The following is a 13194-nucleotide window of genomic DNA, read 5'->3' as shown; positions in this document are numbered from 1 at the left end:
ATTTATCTCCTCAAATGCCACATCCCTGGGAGGGATGGACCTGATGCTCTGAGGCAGCAGGAAACCAATAAAGGCAACTTTGTAAGCTGCTGGCCTCCCAGCCTGGGTTTGTTCTTGGGGGGAGGGGTTGTAAAATGGAGGATGGGAGATGGAGGAAGAGGGGCACCTTGTAGATAAAGACTATCTGTTTTTAGAAATGTGGTGATACTCCAACAGGATGAGAGTTTAGTCATAAAGGGAGGGTGTACAAAGGCACATGCAGTGTGAAGGGACCCCTTCTAGGAGCTGCAGTGTCCCAAGGCCAGCCAGCAGGAAGACTTGTAATGGCCTGGCCATGGCTGAGCAGGAAGGCAGCCCAGGAAGTGAATCTCTGGTATGTGGCTATGTCCTTTTGTGAAATCCAGCCGGCAGCCAGAGGCCTCAAGAGCACAGTTATTGCAAGTGGTAGAGGGCAGCCTTGGAGACTTCCTTGGGCACCCCTCTGCCCACTCAGGTGTGGCAGCTCAGAGAGGGGGTGGGAGAAGGTGGAGGGAGGGCCTGGAGGGGTCTTACTTTTTAATTGGAGTTTCCATGACTAGGCAGGACATGGATCCTGGAAGCTGGTCTTCCCCGAATACAGAGAAGGAACTGGGGTGCCACCATCTGGTTGGTAATGGGGGTTGGAGGCTGGGTATGGAATTCTAGGATCTGGTTAGGAGCCCAGGCTGGAGTCAGACAACCTGGGTTCTAGTCTGTCTGTGCAAGTTACCTGGCCTCTATAAGCCTGTGTCCCCATCTGTAAATGGGAATCTGTAAAACCCATGTCAGGTGAGCTTTATAGTGAGACAGTGACATAAAAAGCTTTCAGACCACTCAGGAAGTGTTTCTTCCACCTATTGGGGGGCACAGGCCCAAAGAGAGGACTTGTGCTAAGACTGAAGCTACTCCTCACCCAATTGGGAGAAAAGCCTCCTTCCCTGGCACCCAGCAATGAGTTAAGCAAAACACTTTCAGTATTCCAAATTTTGACACCTTTGAAAAGTTAATTTTTCTCAACATTTTATATTTTTGGTGCTGAGGATTGAACCCAGGGCCTTGGGCATGCGAGGCAAGCACTCTACCAACTGAGCTGTATCCCCAGCCCTTAAAGTCATTTTAATGACAATAATATGCAAATATTTTTTGTAATCGATTTAGAGACTGGATTCCCCTTTGTCCCATAAGATGGCGGTATTGATGTTCCTGTGTGCAGTGTGTAGCATGCATGTCCTGTATGAGTGGTGGGAAGAGGCCCCTGCCTGGCCTCCCAGCTGCCAGCAGCAGAAATCAATTTGGTGCTCCAAGACCGTTGGGGTTTTTAGCCCCCTGTTCCCTCCTGACCTGTGGGAGAGATTGGGGGAGCACGCCCCAACCAGCATGAACCAAGAAAAGTAAAGGTCCACTGGCCGCCCGCACCCAGCCCTCCCTTGCAGGAGGACAATCAGACTTGCCAGGGAGAACAGTCAAAGCAGGATCTCGATAAATGAGAAAACACACACAGCTAATATAATGTACAGGAGCCAATCAGGGTAAAGGTCAGCAGGGTGGGGGGAATTTACATCTACACCCATCCTACAGACAGTAATGTCTGTGAGGGCAGAAGGGTTCTGAGCCTATCCTAGAGGTGGTCTGATTCTTCATCACAACCCATGGCAATGCCCTCTGGCTAATCGCTAGGTGCTCTTAGCCACTTGTGGCCCCAGGACTGGGAAGTGGGTAGCAGCCAGCAAGTTAGGTTTCCTCTTTTCTGATGCAACATGCTCCTCATTACATCATGCCCTACACAAGACCTGCCAGATCCCTGCCTTCACACTTGACTGGCTCACCAACCCCCACCCCATGTGTTGAGACCAGAAGAAGGGGTCACGCCCTTTATCCTTAGAGGTCAGGTTCACTCAGGAGACTCTGGCTTCCCAAGTTCTGCATGTCTGGGCCATTCTGTGGCCCATTCCTGCCCCTCAGCCCCTGATAGCTGCCGTGTGCCCTATGTAGATGATGGTCCATCTTCAGCAAACCCTCCTGGTCCTCATCCCTTTCTCCAACAGTCCTACCCTCCTTGAGGTCTTGGCTGTGCCCCCCACTTCCCTGCAGACCTTGCTCCTCCTGGAGGAGGTGGTGAGGGCACTTTCCTCAACCCCCATCACCACCTACATATGTCCTCCTTCTTCCCTCTCCGAGACACTCAAGTTCAGACTTCCCTTGTCAGCTGTTCCTGCTCACTCCGTTTCTGACATCTCCCAGCCTGGGGTGGCTCACCTCCCATCTCCATCCTGTTCCTCACTCTCCAGTATGCCACATACATGACCCAGCCACCAGCTCTCTCAGGTCCCTGGAGCCCTCATCTCCCAGCATTGCTCACACTCACAGGCTATCCTGGATGAGAGCCGCCAGCCAAACAGGGCTTGAGAACACTGTGGCTCCTTGGAATGGACATGCATGTGCTGAGGTATCAGCTGCTTACCTGCTTCCCAAGACTCGGTGTGAAAGAAATGGAAATTATCATTAGTAATTTTTATATTGATTACAAGTTGAAATAGCATCTTTTCTTTCTTCCTTTCTTTGTTTCTTTATCAGTACTAGGGATTGAACCCAGGGGATCCTCTACCATTAAACTATATCCCTAGCCCTTTATAGTTTTTATTTTGAGATAGGGTCTCACTAAGTTGTCCAGGCTGGCCTCAAACTTGCTATCCTCTTGACTCAGCCTCCTGAGTCACTGGGTTTCAGGTGTGTATCACCATGCTCATCTCAGCAAGTATTTGTTGACATCTCTATGTGCCAGATATGTTCTAGGTACATGAGACACATTAGCGAAGAAAACGCACATGTTCCCTGTCCTGTGAAACTGATATTTTGGTGGTAGGAGGTAATTACACTGAGTCAGTACATTGGATGCTAGAACAGTGGTTCTCATCGTAGGGCTATTTTGCCCCTCAACAGACATTTGGCAAGGTCTGGAGTCAGTTTCAGTTATGACACTAGGCAAAGGGTGTTATTGGCATTGAGTGGGGAGAAGCCAATAGATCTGGGCAGGGTAAAGGTGTTGGTGGAGGAATTTAGATCACATAGTGTGATTTGAGGTAGAATGGTTGGGTCTGCTGGGTTGGCCTTGTTGAGAAGGTCACATTTGAGCAGAGGCGTGAAGGAGGAGACTGGTGACACTTGGAGAGCAGATGATGACTGATTGGGCATCTTAGTGCACTAGGAAAACTGGTGCAGCCCTCACCTGTGCCTGACTTCTCTGCAGCTATGGTGGCTCACTGTCCATGCTCCTGGCAGAGCCAAACCTGCACGGGGAGCCCATTCCCCTCACTCATTCAAGGCCATGGAGTTCTCTATGAATCACGCACAACCTTCCTCCACCCTCTTCTTCTCCAGTTGTCATACTTTTCTACTTCCCATTGCTGTGAAGGTCACTGGGAGAGTCCTGTGTTAGCCCAGTCTCCAATTACTCTCTTCCCCTTTTTCATGAGCCCAAGCACATCAGAATTTTTTTTTTTTTTTTTTTGTACCAGGGATAGAACTCAGGGGCACTCGGCCACTGAGCCACATTCCGAGCCTTGTTTTGTATTTTATTTAGAGACAGGGTCTCATAAAGTTGCTTAGTGCCTCGCTTTTGCTGAGACTGGCTTTGAACTCACAATCCTCCTGTCTGGGCCCCACAAGCTGCTGGGATTATAGGCATGTGCCACTGTGCCCGGCCACCCCATCAGACTTTTGCTCCTAAACTATTCTTCATAAGGTCGTCAGGGGCTTCCACAGTGATACTTACTGCTCAGTCCTTCAGCAGCAGCTTCTGCCACTGTGGATCACACTTCTGCCTTTGTACTTGGTCTTCTTATGTCCTTCAGGTTTTTACTCAAATCCCCCCTTCTCAGTGAGGCTCTTTTCAGGCATCCTAGCTAAAATTATAACGTCCCAGGCACTTTTTTTTTTTTCAGGTTTCACTCACTTTCTTTCCCCCTTTTTTTTTTTTTTAACCTTTATCCTTTATTTATTTATTTCTATGTGGTGCTGAGGATCGAACTCTGGGCTTCGCATGTGCTAGGTGAGTGCTCTGCCACTGAGCCACACCACAGCCCCCTCTTTTGCTTTTTTTTGATGTTGGGCATTAAACCCAAGGGCACTTTATCACTGAGTTCCATCCCTAGTCCTTTTTATTTTTGAGACAGGGTCTAAGTTGCTTGGGGCCCCTCTAAGTTTCTGAGGCTGGCTTTGAATTTGTGATCCTCCTGCCTCAGCCTCCTGAGTCCCTGGGATTGTAGCTGTGTGCCACTGCACCTGGCTTTGCTTGATTTTTCTTGTATAAATACCCTGTGTTGTAGCCACAGGTGGAGCCTGGATCTTCTGCACAAAGTCTCTGGTATGGATTTTCACAAGGTGATGAATTCCTGATAGGGAGACCTGGTTAACACAGTCTTTTTGCAGAGATTGGGGTTCAGGAGTTATATGTCTTGGAGATGGCATGGAAGGTTGCCTTGGCAAAATTGCCCGAGGTGGCAATGCAGCCCCTGGCAGAAGTGTAGCAGTCACCAATACCAGCAGCAGCAGCAGCTTCTTGGACACAGGGGCTGAGATGATGCCAGTGCCTCTGGGGGCAGGGATGGGACACACCCACACAAAAACACAGTGGCTTGTCACCTGGCAAGGGACAGTTTAGGGCTTGCCCATCTTGTTCCCCCAGTAGCCTCTCTGCACAGGAACAATGGGGAGTTTGGTCAGTATGATGGCCCCTCAGAGAACAGTGGCTACCTTCTTGGAGCACTTAACTCCCAACCCTATTGACCAGTGCAGTCCCAGATAACAGCAGATGCCTGGCACCTGCTCCCTGGCCAGCGCAGGTCTGCTTCTGCACAGGCATGAATTTGAAACTTCATCCTTGGGTGATGCCCTCAGAAAAAAGTCAATGACTTCAGAATCCTTGATGGGTAGAAAGAAGAGCTAGATTTCCATGGACTAGATCTTCAAGTCCTTGGCCAGGGATCTCAGCTTGGTGACTGGCATCCACTCCTGATCCTCAGCCTTGCCTCAGCCACAGTTTCAGCCCCAACCCCCGCCTTGGAGGAGGTTGCCAAAGCTTCTGCAGCAGCTGCATCCCCTCAGACTTAGGCCAACTGGGATGGTTGGTCACCCAATTTGCCAGTTTTTCCACCAAAGTACCTTTTCTCTTCCAGGATTCACTCCAAAATACATGGTATTTAGTTGTCTTGTCTCTTTAGTCTCTAATTTACAAGCTTCTGGATCTTTCCTTGTCTTTCATGATCTTGACACTTTTAAGAAGTACCACTAACGTATTTTTTAGAATCTCCCTCAATTTGAGTTTGCCAGGTATTTTCTCATAATCAGGCTAGAGTTATGATTTTTTAAATTTGAATTAATTTATTACATTTCTTTAAATTTTAATGTTATATATGACAACAGAATGCATTACAATTCATATTACACATATAGAGCACAATTTTTCATAACTCTGGGTGTACTAGAGTCACATCCTTTGTGTCTTCATACATGTACCTAGGGTAATGATGACCATCACATTCCACCATCTTTCTTACCCATATGGCCCCTCCCTTCCCCTCTCTCCCTTTTCCCCTCTGTCCCATCTAGGGTTCATTTCATCCTCCCATTCCCCCCTCCATTATGAATTTTGAGAGGAGAAAATACTACAAATAATAAACAGGACAGGAACTTAATCTGGTTATTCACTACTTTATACCCAGAGCCCAGATGGAATGCCTGAGTTATTGTAGGACACACATACACATTTGTTAACTGGGCGTGTAATCCTAGCTATTCAAAAGGTTGAGGCTAGAGGATGGCAAATGAGACCAATCTGGATAACTTAGCTAGACCCTGTTTCAAAAATAAAACAAAATAGAAAGGGATGGAGGTGTAGGGCAGGGGAAGAGTGCCCCTGGTTCAATACCCAGTCTGGAGGGAAAAAAATCCTTTTTTTTTTTTTTTCTTTAAAGAGAGAGAGAGGTAGAGAGAGAGAATTTTAATATTTATTTTTTTTTAGTTATCGACGGGCACAACATCTTTGTTTGTATGTGGTGCTGAGGATCGAACCCAGCCGCACGCATGTCAGGCGAGCGCGCTACCGCTTGAGTCACATCCCCAGCCCAAAAATCCATTTCTTGAGTGAATAAACGAATGGATGAATGATGATGTAGAAACTTTTTAGTATTGTTTTCAATGTCACTAATATAAATACTGTCCTAGCATGCCTATTGTTCTATAGCTCTTTTCTTGCAATGGTATGCCCTGAAGACCCATGTAGGAAGCTCAGAGCTACCTACTTCACTCTCTTTTTTAAACTTCTTCTATCCTAATATAAATAACTGCAGAGGTTCTTTCAATGTTCTCTGCCTGTTAGATTTTTCTCATGTTCAGAATGAGGAGAGAATTATTATACACGGAGTAACATGAGACGTGCGTTACTGGACATTGCTAAATTGTCAAGTACATGGCTGAACACATACACACCCTAGCAGTGTTTAAAAATACCCGTTTTGCTCACATCTTGCCAACCTACAGCAGCGCAAGCACCCACCCTGGCACTCTGGTCACGCCGGAGACTACATTTCCCACAAGGCACCGCGTACCCTATTCCTTTCCTGAGCTGCGTGGAAAGAGAAACCAATCCCCGAGGACCGCGGGAAGGTGGTGCCACCTCCCTTCCTACCTGCCTCCCGGATGTCCGGACTAGCGGACTACCTTTCCCACAAGCCACCACGGCCATCCAGGGTGCCACCATTTCAAGACTCGGCGAGGGCGGGGCACAGCCTCGGACTCCACTTCCCGGCAAGTAGTGCGGCTCGAGGGGGCGGGACTCCATTTCCCAGCAGGCTCCTGGCGGCGGGTGCCGCGGTGCCTTGTGTGGGATGTAAGCGCGGAGGTGGGCGCGGGGGTCCGAGGCCAGGACTCTCCTTGGGATTTAGGGGGGCTGGCCCGGGAGCGCCTTCCGGACGACTCTAGGGGCTCGGGGATACGGTCGCAGGAAGGAGGCGGAGCGGCCTTTGGGGGACCTCAGAAAAATCCTTGGGTTGCACCCCATCGGGGCTGGGGGTCCCAGGGTTGTAGGGGACGAGGAGGCCCTGGAGCCTCGACTGAGGGGTCTCGCCGACGAAGGACAGGCAGCTGGTGGAGCGGAGGGTGAAGGGGGCAGAGAAGCAGGGGAGCTGCGGGGGTAGAATCTTAGCCGAGCCTGGGAGGGGGCTCTCCCGCCGAGCCCGACCCTTCCTCCCCCCCCCCCCGGCTCCTCCGCAGGCCGCCGCCCGCCGCCATGGGGCTGAAGGCCGCCCAGAAGACGCTGTTCCCGCTGCGCTCCATCGACGATGTGGTGCGCCTGTTTGCTGCCGAGCTGGGCCGAGAAGAGCCAGACCTGGTGCTCCTCTCCTTGGTACTGGGCTTTGTGGAGCATTTTCTGGCTGTCAACCGCGTCATCCCCACCAACGTGCCCGAGCTCACCTTTCAGCCCAGTCCTGCGCCCGACCCTCCTGGTGGCCTCACCTACTTCCCGGTGGCCGACCTATCCATCATCGCTGCCCTCTATGCCCGCTTCACTGCCCAGATCCGCGGCGCGGTTGACCTGTCGCTCTACCCGCGAGAGGGGGGCGTCTCCAGCCGGGAACTGGTGAAGAAGGTTTCGGATGTCATATGGAACAGCCTCAGCCGCTCATACTTCAAGGACCGGGCCCACATCCAGTCCCTCTTCAGCTTCATCACAGGTTGGAGCCCGACAGGTGGCCAAGGAGAAAATGAATTTGGTCCACCTCCTCTTAACACTGTGTGGTTTACAGAGCCCTTTTGAGACCTGTAAGCCTTGTGAGGTGGGGCAGGTGTTAATTTTCCCTTGGCAGTTGTGGAAGCTGAAGCTCCAAGAGAGGATATGATGTGCCAAAGTCACAGAATGGCAGGGCTGGGACTGGAACCTGATCAGTTGATTCCACATCCATTTACTGACCCTTGGCCCCTGAGCACTCCCAGCCCTGCCATTGAGCAGCCACAGGAGTCCTACAGCCCAGCATGAGGCACAGAAATGGCCACAGATTGGAGATGGGAGAGAGAAAAAAAGAGGGCTGCTTTGGAGACACTTAAATGGAATGATATCTATAAACCATTTTGAAAGGGAACAGATTATGAACTTGACCTTAAGAAGGTTAAGGCTCAGGGTTTGCAAAGAGTCTGTGCCAAGGCCCATGGATGGAGTTGCATCCTCGTGCCATGTTGAGAAGGAATCAGGTCATTTCTGGGCTTAACAGGAAAAAAATGTAGAACTAAATTAGGAATATCTCTTGGTGGGTGTGTGAAGTGTTGTCCAGAGTGCCCTGTTATAATTAATAGGTGTAGTAAAACAGGGAAATCTTTAAGAAAAACAATATAGGGTCACAGAGAAAGGGAAGGGACAGGGTCAAAGTGGGTCAAGCTGTGGGAAATCCAGAAAAGTCTCTTGCTGGGAAGGGGGAAGTAAACGGGGAAGGAGAGGCTGTGAAGGAGGGCAGGCATCAAGGAATGAGGGGCAGGAGCACCTCAGGCACGGGCACAGGCTGGGGGGCCGTGGGAAGGGGCATCAAGAGCTGGGCTTGTTCCTCCAGACCAAAGTCCAGAGGATCCTTTTTCATTACTGTCCCCTTCCACAGGTACTAAACTGGACAGCTCAGGTGTGGCTTTTGCAGTGGTGGGGGCCTGCCAGGCCCTGGGTCTCCGGGATGTCCACCTGGCCCTGTCTGAGGATCACGCCTGGGTAGTGTTTGGGCCCAATGGGGAACAGACAGCCGAAGTCACCTGGCATGGCAAAGGCAACGAGGACCGCAGGGGCCAGACAGTCAACGCGGGTGTGGCAGAGCGGGTATTGTACCCCCCACCTTGTCTCCTTTGTTCTCTGCTAGATTAAGCCATCTAAGGATTACACTTTGGGCTATACTCCCCTCTTCCCATCACCACCTACATAGGGTCCCCAAAGCAGGCACAGGGTAGGCCATCGTGAGACATCCAGTCTTGTCCCCTTTCAAGAGCTGGCTGTACCTGAAAGGATCATACATGCGCTGCGACCGCAAGATGGAAGTAGCCTTCATGGTTTGCGCCATCAACCCTTCCATTGACCTGCACACCGACTCCCTGGAGCTGCTGCAACTGCAGCAGGTAAAGGGTATGCCCAAGGGGCAGCCACGGACAAGGCTGGGCCGCTGTGGGGTCAGGGGTACTTTCCCTTCTGGAGCCTCAACTCTTTTGTAAGAGGGGTGAATGATTCACCATTCCCAGGGCTCTTGGGAGAGTGAAATTGAGACATGAAGGGGCTTTGATTCTGTTAAAGGGCTGGTTTGTGAATTTTGCCCTTTCCTACCTGGTGGGAGGTCCCTGCTGGTTCTGGATCACACCTTGACCTTGCCTGATAGGCAGCTCCCCTTCCCACAGTTCATAATTCTTCTTTGGCCCCTAGAAGCTGCTGTGGCTGCTCTATGACCTGGGACATCTGGAAAGGTCAGTAGGGGGAAGTGGCCAGATCGAGCCTTGGTGGGGCCAGAGGGCTGGGTGGTAGCCTGGATTTCTGATCCTTTCCTAGGTACCCCATGGCACTAGGGAACCTGGCAGATCTGGAGGAGCTGGAGCCCACCCCTGGCCGGCCAGACCCACTCACCCTCTACCACAAGGTGAGGGCATCTCAAGATGGGGCATAAGGGAGGCCCCAGAAATGACTGGGGTCCCCTTCTTTCTGGGGACAGGGAAGATTCATGAAAGAACTTTGTGAATTCAGGAGTATTGCCCACCTAGGTCCCACTTTGTACCAACCATGTATGTAATTGGCGTAATTAGGGTTGTCTGAGATGTGTTCCCCAGCCTATGACTGACAGAGGTTGGGTTGTTCCGGGAACTCTGCATTTTCTGCTGTCCCTCATTGTTCTTCCTGTGTCCTGTAGCAAAGGTCAAATGTGGTGGGAGCATTGGGGAGGGGAGGTGGGGCAGGGGGTCACTGGCCTTAGAAGTCTGATGTTTTATGTAGAAGAGTGTGTAGGAAAGACCTGTCCTAGGTCCTACTCCTCCCCTCCCCAACCCTTGTTCTGTGGGGGTCCCCACTCTGCAGTCTGTCCCAGACTGGCAGGCAGGGAGTGGAGGTAAGGTTGGACTTGAGGAGGACTCGAGATCTTCCTTTCACCCCTTCTGGGTGTGACCTGATGGGGTGCTCATGCCAGCCCAGGCAGCTGGTGGCTGCTTCCCTGAGGCTTTTCTGCCCCATCCCCCAGGGCATTGCCTCAGCCAAGACCTACTACCGGGATGAGCACATCTACCCCTACATGTACCTGGCTGGCTATCACTGTCGCAACCGCAATGTGCGCGAAGCTCTGCAGGCCTGGGCAGACACGGCCACTGTCATCCAGGAGTGAGGATCCCCCCAGTAGGGCCCCTAGCCCGTCCTTTACTCTTCCTCCACCCAGTTTCCAGTCACTCTTATCCAGGCATGAGATCTGAGTCCCAAGCACTGTCCCCTCTCCATCCAGTCCCTAGGCAGCCAGTGCCACCATCACTCAGGAGGTAGGGATCTCAGAGCCCCTCCTTCCCCCTTCTGCCCAGTTGTTGATCATCCAGGGATCCACCCCTAGCTGCATGCCCCTCCTCACTTTTGCCCTGGGCTGACAGATTCCATCATGTGGGGGGAATCATTTATTCATTCAGTCTGTGGATGACCCTGGGAGAGTCCTGGACTGTATCCTCCACCAGCTCCCTAGGGGTTCCCATGGCTGAGCCCCCACATGCCCCACTGCTCTCACAGCTACAACTACTGCCGGGAGGATGAGGAGATCTACAAGGAGTTCTTTGAGGTGGCCAATGATGTCATCCCCAACCTGCTGAAGGAGGCGGCCAGCTTGCTGGAGGCTGGCGAGGAGCGGCCAGGGGAGCAGAGCCAGGTGAAAAGGCTGGAACTCACCAGTATCCACCCTCCCATCATTGCAGTGCCCCAGCCATGGCACTGCATAGGCAGGGCTGGGGTCTGGGCATTCAAGGTGGCCCAGAGAAGAGGCCTCTATTCCCTTTTGCTGTAGCTGAGGTCCTGGGTCTGGGCTTGAGGGAACCAAGGTGTTTCACAAGTTTCTACCCTGTAGACGGAAGCCTGTCTCTTTTATGGCCAGGGTCTCACATAGGGTAGGATGGAGATAAGGGATGGTGCCCTTTCCTCCATCCTGGCTGAGGACTGGCTTTATTTTAGGAAGGAAGTTCTAAGATACTCCTGACCCTGGCTTACCTTTGCAGCCAGGGCTCTGCCTAGGCGCTGTCTTGACCTGCACCTTGTGTTAACAGAGTCTGACTGTGACCTTTCTTCCCCTTTCCTAGGGTACCCAGAGCCAGGGTTCTGCTCTCCAGGACCCTGAGTGCTTCGCCCACCTGTTGCGATTCTATGATGGCATCTGCAAATGGGAGGAGGGCAGCCCCACGCCTGTGCTACATGTGGGCTGGGCCACTTTCCTTGTGCAGTCCTTGGGTCGCTTCGAGGGACAGGTGAGGGCGACTGGGCGTTATAGGGACTGACTGCAGCCATGGGGAATTAGACCTTTGTGGCCCAGAGGCCACACCTGCCCAGCCATCTGGGTGTAGATGAGACTAAGACCTGCAGATGGCTTGGCAGAAGTTGGACCTTGGTATTCCAGCCAGTGGTCTTCAGCTTTCCCCCAGCTTGCTCTCTTCACCCACCCAGGTCCGGCAGAAGGTGCACATAGTGAGCCGAGATGCGGAGGCAGCAGAGGCTGAGGAGCCATGGGGTGAGGAAGCCAGAGAAGGCCGGCGGCGGGGCCCCCGGCGGGAGTCTAAGCCCGAGGAGCCACCACCGCCCAAGAAGCCTGCTCTGGACAAAGGCCCTGGCTCAGGCCAGGGTGCAGGGTCGGGACCTCCCCGAAAGCCCCCAGGTACAGTCCCCAGCACTGCGCGGGGTCCTGAAGGTGGCAGCGCAGCTCAGGGGTCAACTCTCCCGTCGTCACCCCCGCCGGAGGGCCCGGTGCTCACTTTCCAGAGCGAGAAGATGAAGGGCATGAAGGAGCTGCTCGTGGCCACCAAAATCAATTCGAGTGCCATCAAGCTGCAACTCACAGCGCAGTCACAAGTGCAGATGAAGAAGCAGAAGGTGTCCACACCCAGCGATTACACTCTTTCTTTCCTCAAGCGGCAGCGCAAGGGACTCTGAACTGCTGGGGACTTCTGAACAGCTCACAGGGACCCAGGCCTCATCCTCAGTCTGAGGGGAGACTTCCCCAGCCCCACACCCAGAGGCCAGGCTCCGCCCCCAAACCTCACCCCTACCTGAAACTTCAGGTCCCAGATTTAGAGACTACACACCCCGGCACCGAACCTGTGATTTGCTCCAGCTCGCAGCCCAGGACCCTGGCCTGGTGGTTAGAATGTAGGTCCCATCTTCCAGAATCCCAGCTGGCCAACTGGAATCCCGGCCCCATCTCCCAACTAAAGTGCTGACCCTAAGCCAGACAGTGTTGCTCAGGGTTTCTCCCAGTTCCCTTAGCCCACGGAGCACATATCCTGCCTCCACCCTGGGACGAAGGACCCTACTCAGCCCCTGGGAATACGTTTCTGTACTTCAAAACTCCATCCCTTGGGAATTCAAATCCTCAACCCCGAAGAGCTTAAGTCCCGTTGCTAGAATTTGGGAATCCTATTTTCCTCTCCTCCCTGTCCCTAGAGTCCACGAAGCTCCACCCCTAGCTTGTGTGGACACTGAGCCCCGCCCTCTTCCTGACCAAACTGGCCCTAGATCAGAGCAGGACCTCTTCCGACCCTCTGGGAACCTCCCTAAGGTTCAGACTATCTCTGGGGAACCAGGAGGAAATCTGCAGGGGGTTGGGAGTGGGTGAAGGGGGCCTGATCTCTTCCTGTTTTGTACATAGATCTATTTTTCAGTTCCAAGGAAGATGAATACATTTTGTTAAAAAAAACACGTGTCAGTGTTGCATCTGGTAAATTGGGTATGGGCCGGGAAGTGGGACGGCCCGTCTTTCCCCTGCCTTCTTCTGGCTCTGGACTTTGCGTTCCCACCTGTAGAGCGCAAGAAACCGGTGCCTGGAAAGGACCCAAGCTCCGCCCGGGTCTCGGGACTTCCCCGCGATGCCAGGGCCTGTCCCGCGGGCGCCTCCTCCCGGCCGGGCGGCGGGGCATCCCTGGCATGGCCCCGCC

The 13194-nt window shown here is 52.7% G+C and overlaps 1 protein-coding gene and 1 pseudogene across 2 annotated transcripts; one reads left to right on the top strand and one right to left on the bottom strand.

The window, feature by feature from the left end:
• Positions 1–2386: 2386 nt before the first annotated feature.
• Positions 2387–6856, bottom strand: LOC143390572 (small ribosomal subunit protein uS5 pseudogene; annotated as a pseudogene).
• Positions 6831–12927, top strand: Men1 (menin 1). Of its 2 annotated transcripts, none has more exons than XM_076847509.1 (10): positions 6831–6916; positions 7288–7748; positions 8661–8869; positions 9034–9162; positions 9461–9501; positions 9584–9671; positions 10263–10399; positions 10790–10925; positions 11350–11514; positions 11711–12927. In XM_076847509.1, the coding sequence occupies exons 2-10, from the start codon at positions 7304–7306 to the stop codon at positions 12191–12193; spliced, it is 1833 nt and encodes a 610-aa protein (XP_076703624.1). In that variant the 5' UTR covers positions 6831–6916; positions 7288–7303; the 3' UTR covers positions 12194–12927. The 2 variants fall into 2 exon arrangements, with proteins under 2 accessions (XP_076703624.1, XP_076703623.1); XM_076847508.1 differs by having other exon boundaries at positions 6850–6904.
• The last annotated feature ends 267 nt before the right edge of the window (positions 12928–13194 follow it).

The sequence above is a fragment of the Callospermophilus lateralis genome, chromosome 2 (genome assembly GCF_048772815.1).
Source record: "Callospermophilus lateralis isolate mCalLat2 chromosome 2, mCalLat2.hap1, whole genome shotgun sequence".
In the NCBI taxonomy this organism is placed as follows: domain Eukaryota; kingdom Metazoa; phylum Chordata; class Mammalia; order Rodentia; family Sciuridae; genus Callospermophilus; species Callospermophilus lateralis.
Note: the sequence above shows the minus strand (reverse complement) of the source record. Positions and strands in the feature narration are given on the sequence as shown.

Excerpts from the sequence above, each read along its gene's own strand:
- Men1 (XM_076847508.1), top strand. Across the intron at positions 8,870-9,033 it reads ACGCGGGTGTGGCAGAGCGG|AGCTGGCTGTACCTGAAAGG; the intron begins GTATTGTACCCC and ends TCCCCTTTCAAG. Across the intron at positions 9,502-9,583 it reads GACCTGGGACATCTGGAAAG|GTACCCCATGGCACTAGGGA; the intron begins GTCAGTAGGGGG and ends ATCCTTTCCTAG.